Genomic DNA, 13,852 nt, shown 5'->3' on the forward strand with positions numbered 1-13,852 from the left:
TGAGGTTACCCCTGAGCCTCCCTTTTTCCAGGTTAAACAACCACTCCCTCCCTCACACCTGTGCCTCAGATACTTCCCCAGCTCTCACTGTCCTTCTCTGGACTCACTCCAGTGAGCACCTGAGTGTCCTTTTTGAAATGAGGGGACCAGAACTGAACGCAGCACTCGAGGGGTGGCCCCAGCAGTGCCAAGTACAGAGGAAGAATCGCTTCCTGCTCCTGCTGGCCACACTATTGCTGGCACAGCCAGGTGCCACTGGCTTTCTTGGCTTCCTGGGCACATGCTCACTCATCTTTAGCTGCTGTTAACCAGCACCCCCAGGTCCTTTTCCACTGGGCACATTTCAGTTCCTTTTCCTCCATGCTCTTGTGCTGCCTGGTGTTGTGAAGCAAGGGCAGGACTGTCACAACCCAGGAAATTCCTCTGGCTGCCCTGGAGGACTCCAGACCCTGCCCAGGGGCTCAGAGACCTCAGCACAGAGCCCAAGACCCCTGTGCCTTTGATTTAGCCCTTGGAAAAAACAATTACCAACCTTTATATGAAGAACTACAAGTCAAGAAAGTTTAAGTAGAATAATAGTTTGTCACGGGGTGAAAAATAGATTTTTGAAGTTTTTAGAATGGGGGCTCCGGGTCCCAAGATAGAGGAATTTGGGCATGCCTTCTTTTTCCTTCTTCTTCCTAGCCTCCATCTTCTGGGTGATGGTGGCACTTTTGGATTGGTTCAGAGTAGAAACACACTGTCTAACATAGGTGATGGGTATTGGGAAGTTATTGTAAATAATAAATAATAATACACGTAGTTTTTAGTACAAAAAGATAACACCACCCCAGGGGCAGACAGTGTGCCTCAACCCAACCTGCCAGACAGACCTACAGCAGGTCAGAGAAAGAAAGAATGGTATAGATAAGAAACAATAAACAACCTTGAGAACAAAAATAGAACAGTTCTGACTCCTCCTTCGACTGCCAGGCTGGAAAAAGAGACTTTTAATGCATCTTGGGGTCACTATGAGCAGCAGAGATTCCAAGACAGGAGCTGGCACTTCACCTTACTGAACCCAACGCTGTTGGTCCCTGCTCATCAATCCAGCCTGGCCAGATCCCTCTGCAGAGCCTTCCTACCCTCATGCAGATCAACACCCACACACCTTAGGGCCATCTGCACTTGGTGCACTTGTTCCCCTCGTGCAGATCAAAGGTATTAAACAGGACTAGCCCAAATACTGAGCCCTGGGGAACACCACTGGGGACTGGCTGCCAAATGGATTTAACTCCACCACTTTTCTTGGTTCAGCCATCCAGAGATTTTTCTGAAACAATGCACCTGTGCAAACCATGAACAGACAGTTCTACCAAGGGAATGCTGTGGGAGATAGCATCAAAGGCTTTCCTAAAGTCCAGGTAATATTCACAGCCTTTTCCTCATCCACAAACCAGGTCATCCTCTCATAGAAAGAGATGATGTTTGCCACATTCACATTTTCTGAAAAATCCCTTCACCCAGGATTTCTCTCCTGGGAAAGTGAGAAATCTCTGAGAAAAAGGAAAACAATTCTTATCTCATTTGCTTCTCCTGTGTTGTGCTCACAGGTGGAATGTGTTTGGAGATTGTTCACCCCCAGGTGATTGTTTCACTGGTTTCATGTGAATTGTTTTGATTCAATGGCCAGTCAGGGCCAAGCTGTGTTGGGACTCTGGAAAGAGTCACAAGTTTTCATTATTATCTTTTTAGCATTCAGCAAGTATCCTTTCTGTATTCTTTAGTATAGTTTAGTATTTTTAAACATAATATAGTATCATAAAATAATAAATTAGCTTTCTGAGAACATGGAGTCAGATTCCTGCCTGCCACGAGGGTCCCAGCAAATACAATAACGTTGGTCAAGCAGGATCTGCCTTTCCTGAACCCCTGCTGATGGGGCCTGATTCCCCTGGCTGTTCTCTACATGCTGTGTGACTGGACTGAAGATGACCCACTCCATGACCTTCCCCCAAACTGAGGTCAGAATGCTCAGGTTTTGTCCTTCCTTTCCTGATCAAGCACTCATCCACCTCTTTAGGTAACTTTCATATAATGCCATTGCACCAAGAGAAGCCTTCGTTGCAGTTGCTCCAAACATCTCCCCATTTGCCACCTGCAGCTGGTTTTTTTTGGTCTTTGCAGATCAGCTCCAAATTAATCCATGACAGCTACAGAAACTTCTCTCATCTCTACCTGCATCTCAAGATTTCATCAAAGACAAGTAGGCACACTTTTCAATGCATTACTATAATTCCTAGTGCTGCTAATTGGAACATTAAAACAAAATAAATTTCAAAATATTAAAGAAAAACATGAAGGAAGTCTATCACAGCTCTATTCACCACACCAGAACAATTTGTATTGCTCAGAAATACTTCATTTCATTTTTAATTAAATGTTTCAAATGAAATGTTTTTAAATTAAACTACTCCAAATTATTCTTATATAAGGAAAATCAACTCATTAAAGAAAGTCACCATATACTTGTCAGGCAATATAAATATGGTGATAAAGTTTTTAATCTCTACAAACAAATTAGTTATTGCACTCATTCAATTATAAAAAAGCTACAACCACTGCAATATCTACCAAGAATTTTCAGTAATTATGTCTGTTGTAATTATCATGAATAGTAATCACATAACCTTTTAACAAGGCTGACAAAGGTAATAAAATACACTTGATAAACATCCCAAAGAGTAGGGCCAACACTTCTGAGCACCATAAGCAATGGTTACTGTCAGAACATGAATAACATACTCCAACTAGCCCATAGTCAGCAATTTACATTACTGAGCTACTCTTAGATAAAAGCTTTTTGTTTATACTCAAAAAGAATAAGGATATAAATAAAACAGGATTCTGAAGGCAAGAATAAATGTTCTAATTCTAAAGGTTGGAGCAGTACCAGTGTAAATCTGACCATTTAAGCCACCTAAGGAGCTAGTTTTTTTTAAGGCATCATATCTACATATGATTGGCATCTTTTTGGCAGTATTCAGAACTAAATATCTGCTGCCAGGTATTTGAATACTTCCAAATATTTCCCTATTGCCTCTTTCAAAGTACAACTTTTACTCTTTTTTTTGAACCAATCTGCAACAGCTTTCAAAGCAAGGTAATACACAGGAAAGAATTAACACAGAATGATACAATAAAGAATGAAAGACTGCTAGTCAGAGAAATGATAGTACCATTATATCTAGATTCTTCTGGATGCTGTGAGTTATCCAAACTGTCTGGAAATTTTTTCCAGCATCTACATTTGGCTGGATTATTGAAAAAACTTGGTGAAAAACACACTGTGAAGTACACCTAGACCTAAGACCCTCCCCCAAAAAATAGCTAATTAGGCACTTAATAGATTTGTACACACCAGATTTAAATACTGAAGTTTTCTAAAAACCTACCCCACACAAGTTATAAATTACTTCAAAGCATAGAAGAGGTGACCATTCTCCCCATAATCTTTTGCTGTTTTTTCTACACCCTGAATATTGTCTTACTGTGATTACTTGCTACTTTTTACTGTCATTTAGTGACTTTTCCCTCTCTAGGCTATTTACAAACATACTTTCTTAGTAAGGCAGGCTGGTCAGGGAACAAGTCTTTTATTTCATTTTCATAAACAGAACTACTACATAAACATAAAAGATGTATTTTGTTCTTAGTTACAATGTTATATTAGTAGGATAACAAAATTATTAATTCACACACCTACTTTTTTTTTAAAGCACCAAGGCAATGCTCCTGGTTGGAAAAAGCTTAGTTGGACATAAAAAAAAAATCCTGAAAATTATGAGTACGCCTGCATCCAGACCACCCACCTTTCCTTTTCTTTGATGTTTAAAAACTGCTTTATGAAATTTTAACTCACCCTTGCTTCATTCTGTTGAAGCTTTTCTTCCATACTTAAAGCTGTTGGAGAATCCAAGAGTGCAATCTAAAACCATGAAGAGTAAACATCAGTTCAAAAAGAAAACAGACAATTTCTGGGGGAACCAAATGAAACTGAATTGTTCAACTTTTCTGAGTTCTTAGCATAAACTTGAACTTTAATATATATCATTTTACCTTGAAATACTGTAAACAGAATAATCAAAATCTTGTCAAAGCAGGTATTTCAAATTGGCTTGAAAGTACTATTTTCACTCACTCATACACATAGCCCCACACAGAGAAGCCAGACACATTCATAACAGGTAACTCATAATACAGCTTTCTTTATATTTTAAAAAACATGACATTTTACTATGCATGAATAGTTGTCCATTCTGCTTTAATATTTATGGATACTGCTTTATCTATAATAATAATATCTTAGCATAACTGGCTTTAGAAGAGGAAAATTACTAAAGAACAAAAACACACAGGCAGTACTCATTGTGTGACCCTTCTACACTGAATCCAGCACCATTTGGTAAGCAGTATCTTCAGACCTACAGAAGCATTTGCAATACAGTGCTCTGGTGATACAAAGGAAACAGGAAATAAATTATACAGAGATTTATACCATTGTGCATATGTAATACACCACCTGCTGTTTTATCAACCATCACAAATTCAATAAACTTAAGTTCTCTACTGTCTCCCACACAGCCATCTACCACATCCTACCACTGAACCAGATTTATTTTGCAATAACCACTATTTTCCAGCTTGAAACTATGTCAAAGCATTCAAACTTCAAGGGGGTCCAAATTATATCTACTTTGCTAACTCTAAATCAAATCATATTTTGAAAATAATTAGGTTTCCCCTCCTAAAGAATATGAAAAAACCACAAGTAAATCAATCCCATAAAGAGTTTTTTAACTGTTTGTAACAAAGCAGAGCTCTCTGCTCCAATCATCTACAATAGCTATTTCTGCTTCCATCCCCTTTTTCAGCAAATTTTTATAGCATGAAATCCAGCTGAAGTCCTTCTCTTCTAACAATGGTCCATGCTGAACTGACATTTCACACTGCACAGACCATCTAAAACAGACTTACATAATTCTAGAAACAAATCTGAAGTAGTACTTCAGATACTTCCAAACTATATTCACTCAAGTATGAAACCTAGCAGATCTAAATGACATTATGCACAAGAGACAACTGGCCTGAACCAATTGGATATTCTTTATTGTTACTTTGGTTTCACCACCCTGGGAACACAGGAGAAGCTAAACTTAATTAAACCTGTGCAGTGACTGTTTCCAGTAGATCATACTGACCAAGGAATAAAGAGAATCATGTAAAAGTGAAGCAGAGCATTTTTGTTTTCTTTCTGAAAATATTTTTTACATGTTTAGAATGTTATGTGCCTTCTAATGTACTGCACAGCCAAACACAAATAAAATGTATTGTTTAAATCCATTCATACTCTACATTTTTATATTTATGCATCTTGAATCCTTTAAACCTTCTTTTAAGATACTACACAAAGTACACCAGGACATTCAGGACAAACCCAGAAGGTTCCTGCTCAGGCTCCTTATGCTACCTGTTCCACAGCACACTACAATCCAGCTCAGATTATGTTATAAGAAACCTAAAAGCTTTGGGAAGAGAATTTTTCCTCCCTTATGTTAAAAAAGAGGCAATCTGCTGGCCATATGGAAAATGATTCCATCAGGAAACTAATATTCATTCGTAGCCTCATCGAGCTTGTTTACTCAAATCAATATAATGAAAGATAATTACATTCTAGAAATAGATGTTATAACTCAAGGAAAATTACACATCAATTGCAAGTCAAGCTAACCTGATTCCCTTGAGCAAGCAGGGCTTTCAGTCGGGCTATTTCAGCTCTCAGCTCACGGATCAGTTTGACGTTGGGATCCTCATTAATTGTGGGCTTGTTGATGATGTTTTTGGCTCTATTTGCATAGCGAAGTGTACTCAAAGTTTCTCCATAATTGACATCAGCAGGTGAAATAGCTAAGGATGTGAAATCAGAAGCAGTTTATCTAGCACCATATGTTGCATTTACTGAAGTTAGTTTATATTTTAAAAGTCAGATAAATTTAACGTGGGTGAAGAGACAGAAATACATCATTTACCAGTATGGACACAATTTGTTCCAACTCTTCACCAATTTCATGTCACTATAACTTTGCATAAGTAAACACTGTATGAGATAAGTGTATTAGGCTAATCAGGTCTAACAACCAAGTGTTGCAAAGAAATCTTGCTGTCAATTTATTTAACATTTATATTTCCCTGGTGAACATAAATGTCCTATATGAATACTTCACAGGTTTTCTTGCAATTTTGTACAAGATCAGTTGAGAAAACAGTGAATATTTTTTCAGTATCAGTGTAATTATTGAAAAGAAAAGACATTCCAGGTAAAACACAGTAGGGAAATTAAACAGCATTAAAACAAAAAATAACCAGACAGGAGAACCAAAACAAGAGAAGAGCTTCTACAATTTACAAACCTAGCTGTTCTCTGGACCTGTAGGCATCTGGCAGCACAGAGAACTGTCAGCTGTCTGATGCATCAAGAAAAACCAGTATTATTTTTCAAGCAACCTAACCAGGAAAAACAATGCAATTTAAATGCAAGTGCTAATGCTATCCTTCCCTTAATTTTCCTAACAATATATATGATGTTCCAAATTAAAAAGATAATTAAGGCATCCAAATAGATGTGTGGAAACACAGAAGAAAAAAAACCATCCAGAAATCTTAATCATGAAACTGAAAAAGAGATCCAGAGAATCAGACAATGAAAACACCTGAAAAACTAATTAAGCAACTAAAATAATCTGTCCTTTCTCATTCTCTCAAAAACCAGTTTTTTTTGGTGGTAGAAACTCTCTGATCTACAGGAGATGCACTTTGAAACAACCTATAATTCCCCTAGCTCACACTCTCCCTTCTCTGTTTTATCTACTGTTTCCTCTCCACTATTCAGTAATTCTTTTTCTGGAAGGATGTTAAAATATGTTACAGAAATATGACAAATCCTAATCAGACATATTTTCTACAGCCTTTCCTACAGTTTAAAGTGATCTTCCTGCATGTTTTTTTGGTGCTTACTTATAGAAAAGGCAGGACAAATGTGTGTGGACAGCTTGCTGGGCTGTTAGGGAATTCTACCACATTACCAGTAGAGTAACTGCTGAAGAAAAGATCAACCAACAGGGCTCTGCCTAGCAGAAACATCACTAATAGATGAGGAAACAGTTGAGAAAGAAGCTGGGTACTGTAATCATTAGTACAGGCACTGAAAGCTCACTGTGTTTTTAAAACTTCTCTTCCCAAGCCCTCTGTCAAAAAAAAAAAAAGCCCAAAAACATGGAACTGCAAGAAAGCAGCAAGAAGAAAGTTGCCAGCACAGCTTTACTTAAAGAGCCAGAAAACCAAAGCAGAGTCTGGTCCACAATCATCTACTGGCACTACTATGATTCTCCTGAGGAAAACAAATGGCACGGATTCCAAAAACATCCCCAAAATCCTACAACAAAGGAACTGCTATCCAGAGAATCTGACTGGTTCTGAAGAACCAGAACCTGGTCTGATACATTTTATTCCCTCCATTCTGCTATCCCACATTCCCAAAAGGGGAGTGCACCAGTTAAGAACACATTTCACTTGAGCAGGAAAGAGTGAGAGAAATTTCAGAGCTGCTCTTCTCCTCACATGCAGCTGGACAGGCTTGACAAGAGGGCCCACAGGGACCTATTGAGGGTCAGTAAGTCCAGGTGCAAGGTGCTGCACCTGGGTCAGGGCAGTCCCACATAAGAGCACAGACTGGGGGAAAGAACTCATTGCAAGCAGCCCTGCAGAAAAGAACTTAGGGGTTCTTTTTGGTGGGTGAACATGAACCAGCAGTCTGTGCTTAAGGCCCAGAAAGCCTGCCACATGCTGGGCTAGTAAATGGTTTTAAGCTAAAAGTGGAGTGATTTAGATCAGATATTAGGACAAAATTCTTTATCCAGTGTTGGAACTCAGGACACCCCTCTGGCTGTCCTGGATGGCCAAGACCCCTGCCAGGGGACTCAGAGACCCTGGCACAGAGCCCAAGATGCCTGTGGTTTTGAATATGACCCATGGAGCAAACTACCAACCTTATGTGAAGATTTGCAAGCCATGACAGTTTAAGTAGAATGATAGTGAATTTATTATGGGGTGAAAAAATAGATTTTCAGGCTTTTCAGAATGGGGGTTCAGGGGGCAAGATGGAGGAATCTGGGCATGTCCAGCCTTTCTCCTTCTTCTTCTTGGCCTCCATCTTCTGCTGTAATAGTGGCACTTTTAGAGTAGAAGCTCACTGTCTAACATAGGTGATAGGTATTGGAAAGCAATTGTAAATATTGTCCAGGTAGTTTTTAGTATAAAAAGATAACACCCTGAGAGCAGGCAGAGTGCCTCAGACTGTCTTGCTGAGCAGATCTCAGCTGGACAGGAGAAAGAATTTTATAGATAAGGAGCAATAAACAACCTTGAGACCAAGAACTGAAGAGCTCTGACTCCTTCCTCAAGCACCAGGCTGGGAAAAGAGACTTTCTAACATTTCTCAGGGTCACTGTGAGCAGCAAGAGACCCTGAGAATCCAGAAGGTGGTGAGACACTGAGACAGGCAAGTGCTAAGGCCTGAACAACAGGCCCTGAGCCAAAGCTGACATAGAGATGAACCTTCCAACCAAATGTCATACATATATTTGGTCATGAGCAGAGTATTGTTATATATATGTTCATTTACTGGCAAAACATGTATTCACCCTTACATATCTAGAAACTGGGTAAGGCTACATCTGGCCTAATTAGGGGAGGTATTACAATCAAAGACAACTCCCTTGGTTCCTCCTTGAGCCTATGGCAGTCTTTGAGAAAAAGCCAACAGGAGAATGACATTAGAAATTACATCCACTTATTTGTTTAACAGTTTAAACCTGGGCCACTGCCATAGCAAAGTGGGGGAGCCTCATGGCTTGAGGGGGACACACCACAGGAGTTCCCAATTTCCAGGTGTGGTTCTCCAGTCCTTTGCTGTGACAGCTTCCCCCACAGCTGATGTCTCTCAGACTCGGATGATGCATCTTTATTAGGGTAACCTGGTGATGTATCTTTCCTAATCACTATAGGCATTCTTTCATAGTAATTATTAGGTGCTCTTCTTAGCTTATCTTTTTGTAATTCTTAGCTAATTATTATGTGCTTTGTTTAGCTTATCCTTTTGTGACTGTTTCAGTTTTACATTATAGTAAATATAGTTCCTTGATTTGGTGTCTGTGTCTCTGACCCTACCCGGGGTGGATGGAGCTCTGAGCACCCTGGTCTAGTGAAAGGTGACCCTGTCCATGGCAGGAGGGATGAAGCTAAATGATCTTTAAGGTCCCTTCCAACCCAAACCATTCCATGATTTCCAACTTCCAAAATCCTCACATCCCCTTAAACATCATCCTGGCTTCACTTTGGTTTTTTGGGAATGGAATTCCCATTCCGATTTGTTGACAAACCTGCAATACACATGGCATAGGTAGGGTTTTAAACTAAGTGATCCTTGCAGACCTTCCTATGGGCAAAAAGAAAACCATGAGAGTTTTCAAGACAACTGATCATACTTAAATTTAGACAAGAAGTTAAAATGTTGTGTGCTTTTAGAAGGTTAGGTAAAAGTGACCATCTTTCCCACAGGATGTCAAAACAGATCAGGTTGCTACTAATGCAACAAAAAAACACCAGCTTGGAACAGCAACTGATTCACACACCATTACAGAGCAGATGCACAAAGCTTTAGTTATGTGTGCAGAGTGTAAGTAAAAACCAGAATGTTATTAGAAAGCTCAGAAAGAAAGAAATCACTAGTATGTTTAAACCATGTTGTGCCTTGACAAAACATCTGGAATCCAAATATTACATCCATCCTATTAAGCAGGAGCTATTCAGAATTCCAAAAGAGTAAATTAAAAACACTTACTGGCAATCATTATAGTTTTGGAGTTTCCTCCTAGGCTATCTTTTAATAGCCAGGTCAACACTGAGTCCCTGTAAGGCACAAATACTTGTTTCTTCTTTGAAAGAGGATTTGTTGCATCCTGAGATAAATCAGCTGTGATGAGAAGATAGAAAAAAAATTAAAATTAGATCTTTTCATTCATTTTCAAAAATGTGATAGGCCATTATTTGTGTAAATAAACAAAGGTATATAATGATTAAAAACACCTCAAGACAGACAAGCACAAAAAACAGAGACTCACCTAAGGCAGAAATTACATTTCCCAGAGTAACTAGAGATTTGTTAATATTCCCTCCTTCCTTTAATCTAACCCCTGTGGCACCAGTGGCATCTGCTCTCTCACTTCCAGCAAGATCTACCAAATGAATCTTGCTAACAGTTTCACAAGGCATTTCAGAATCAAATTTAGCCTAAAGAAAAGAAAAAATAAAGGAAAGAAAAGTATGTTAAGCTAATAAATACTGCACTTTTACTGAATCAAATTTAGTGGCCTTTTTATAACATGACTGAATTTAAATTTTTTACAATAGGAGATCTTGAGAAGACAAGTGTATTAGAGATGCCACTGAAAGACATTTGATAATGAATGGTTGCATAACTCCCATATAATTTCTTTAAATTGTAATATTTGCAACTTTTTTATCCATTTACAGACAAGCTATGACACTGTGAGTTGTAATTTACATGATGCAGTGACCATGTGCTGCACTCATTTCATTAAGCTTACAATATTTGAATTATAGTTATATGTTGCTTTCAATAAGTTACAGCATGCCCAGATAAATTTACACTCAATTTCTCCCCCACCTCCAAGTTCTCTTCATCTACATCTAGCAGGTCATCCATGGGCTTTCTAAAAAGCCCCCAAAAACAACAACAAAGAGCATTAGAAGTCATTATAAAAGGAGTTTGTCACATATAAGCAAAAAGATCACTATGCTCTAAAGAAACCTAGTGAAACATAACTGCACCTTGGGTTTAAAAAAAACTCTTGGAGTTTTGTTTTGTTACCTGAGTGAAGTTGATTGTGAAAATGGCATGTGACCTGCTACTAACATCATTCATTCCAGTGGCAGCCGTTGTCCTGTTTATATTTCCTGCATCCATAAGTTCCTCAACATCAGTATAATTTTGGACTAAATGTTTAGACAAGTCTGAAGAAAAGCAGAGTGTTACAGTATGCTCATATATGTCCTTAATTTTCTTTACAAAAAGATTCAAATTACCCTCATGACTGCAAAGTATTGCTGCAATTAGTGTTTATTGTTATACTTGTTCATCACCTAAGGAAAGGAATGAGACTTCATATGAACACTGGAGAACTTAAACATTTGCAGTAAGAAGGAAAAAATACACAATCCTATTAATATTGTTGTTGTTAGTATGTGGAATGACATGAGCATAATTGCACAAGAGACATGAATGTTCTCTGGTAGAGAACAGATTAGGACAATTAGATCCTAATAGGTTTTCATTTCACCTAAATATCTAAGATTTATAAATTATAGTCAACTATTAAAACCAATTGAGTCTCTTAACATTACTTAAAAATGTGTTATAAGTTTACTGATAAAAAACCCTGTAATAATTTTTGGATTGGGACAGCAAGTACAGATGCAAAACTAGAAGCTATTCCTTCAATGCTTTTTACTAAAGTAAAGCACTGCATCCATCACAATTTATATTTGAAAAGATAAAATGCCCTATACAATTAGACACTACATTTTAGAACATATAAAGGTAATAAAATATGCACTGTAAAACAATTGAAGTGTTCTTACCCTCGACATATGGCCCTTCTTTTGGATGCTCTCGTATTCGTAAATTATTTGTTTTTGATGACTTCCGTCGGAGAAGATCTCTCACACGTTCATTATAAATCTCCAAATAACTGAAAGAAAAAGAACAGAAAGCCACTGACTGATTCAAGAGCCTTCTATAAAAGGAAAGCCATACTAACACATAAGTATGAAAGCAAAATGCTTGGAGAAAGAACACAGACCCAAAGCTGGCTTAAGATTATGATACAAGACCTTGTAGTCATTATTAAGGAAAAAGCCAAAAAGGCAAGAAAGAAGTGGAAAGAAAGCAGACATGAGTAAGATCAAGATCTCCTAATGTTAGTCTGAAATAAAGGGTAAAAAAAAGGAGGATGCTGTAGCAAAGGCATTTGCACTATCATATAAATGACACAATATGCACAGCTCTTGGCTTGAAGGTACAAGTACTGCACAATTCGACTGCAAGTGCCAACAAAAATCAATTATAGAACTGAGGCCAAGCATAAAAAATTATTTTTGAAAAATATACACTCTTCCCAGTGATAAAGTGAAACAGAGTGTTTGTAAATGAAACAAGTTTGATAACCTGCAAAGCCTTAATATACCATGACCTACCTGACTTCTGTTCGAAAGGATGCCTCATTCCGCTTCGTTTTTTCACTTATTTTGCTGAATAATCCTTCACAAATTCGAGGTATCAAACCTGCATCACCCTGCAATAACAACAATTCTTAATTCCAATCCTATATATGCATGCACAATATATTTTGAAAAATAAAACCCTAGATGACTAGTGGAGAGTTTAAGACTCCAGAAAGGGGAGAAATCAAAACTTTTCAGCAAACACCCTCTTGCCTTTTACTTAACTGCAGTCACTTTGCCACTTTAACTCTTTTGTGTGTAGAATGTACAACCAGCTTCATTTCTTTGCTACTGGAACACATTTTGTCCCTCTCATTCAGTATGAATAATCCCAACTGCTTAAGGCAGAGACTGGCTCCCCAGAGTAAGTCATGAACTGCCTTATCTCACCAGTATCTTTAACTGCTTCAATCTCGTTTCACTGTGCACTTGGCAACAACTGCACAGAACAGAGCCACATACAAATAGCCATGGGACATTTTCATTCAAACCCCCAATTCCCAGGTCACAGTCCTTCCTCTGCTGAAAAGTGCAACTGCTGAATTAGTACACAATGACAAAATTAAATCTTGATTCACCATATCCCACAATCCAGCCAAATTTAATTTGGTATTAACTACTGAATGTTTGCCTCTGCAGATAAAGAGTTTTTATGCATGAAATGCTTGGTTGATTTAATAAAGCAAACTGAATAATACCTATCCCACTGAGATACCCAAAACTTAGCATGCATTTCCTTGCTGGTCCTGGAAGAGCTCTCTCCAGCCAAGCAGTGAGCTGTAGAGAGGGTTTTCCCCACAGCAGAAGAGCAGGAAAATGCCACAGAGGTCTGTGGTGTTTCTGAGGGTCCCCAGGACAAGGTGAGAGATGAGAATTTGACTCCATGTTCTCAGAAGGCTGATCTATTATTTTATGATATTATATTATATTAAAAGAATGCTACACTAAACTATACTTAAGAAAGAGAAAGGATACATCAGAAGGCTAGAAAAGAATGAATAATAATAAAAACCCATGACTCCTCAGAGAGTCACTCACAGCTGGCTTTGATTGGTCATTAATTAAAAACAATTCACATGGAACCAATCAAATATTCACCTCTTGGTAAACAATGTCCAATTCCAAAGCAGCAAACACAGGAGCAGCAATCAGATAATTATTGTTTTCATTCCTCTCTGAAGCTTCTCAGCTTCCCAAGAGAAAATCCTGAGCAAAGAGGATTTTTCTGAAAACATCATGGTAACACAGGTCTGGTCTCATCTGACATAAGGGTGCTTAGTCCCAGCTGCCCCATTCCCACCAAGTAGGATTAGGGAGGTGACCAAGTCCTGCTGAGGACATCTCCCCACGCTTCAGGGAGATAGCAGTTAACCTTCCTCAGAGCCATGGCTCCCTGGAATAACAGGACAGGATATAAACATACAAATGAGCTTTGGGGTAACAGGTCCAGGCT

At 38.4% G+C, this 13,852-nt stretch overlaps 1 protein-coding gene across 3 annotated transcripts in view; it reads right to left on the reverse strand.

The window, feature by feature from the left end:
* The window catches only part of KIF16B (kinesin family member 16B), a 140,274-nt gene that overhangs the window by 100,577 nt on the left and 25,845 nt on the right, over positions 1–13,852 (reverse strand). For all 3 annotated transcript variants that reach the window (XM_077176115.1, XM_077176116.1, XM_054630512.2), the window contains exons 5-11: positions 12,373–12,470; positions 11,758–11,867; positions 10,988–11,130; positions 10,218–10,386; positions 9,938–10,069; positions 5,771–5,946; positions 3,902–3,967 (exon numbers count right to left, since the gene is read on the reverse strand). In XM_077176115.1, the coding sequence (XP_077032230.1) occupies positions 3,902–3,967; positions 5,771–5,946; positions 9,938–10,069; positions 10,218–10,386; positions 10,988–11,130; positions 11,758–11,867; positions 12,373–12,470 (894 nt within the window). The remainder of the gene's footprint in view (positions 1–3,901; positions 3,968–5,770; positions 5,947–9,937; positions 10,070–10,217; positions 10,387–10,987; positions 11,131–11,757; positions 11,868–12,372; positions 12,471–13,852) is intronic.

Source organism: Agelaius phoeniceus, chromosome 3, assembly GCF_051311805.1.
Source record: "Agelaius phoeniceus isolate bAgePho1 chromosome 3, bAgePho1.hap1, whole genome shotgun sequence".
NCBI classification, from domain to species: Eukaryota; Metazoa; Chordata; class Aves; order Passeriformes; family Icteridae; genus Agelaius; species Agelaius phoeniceus.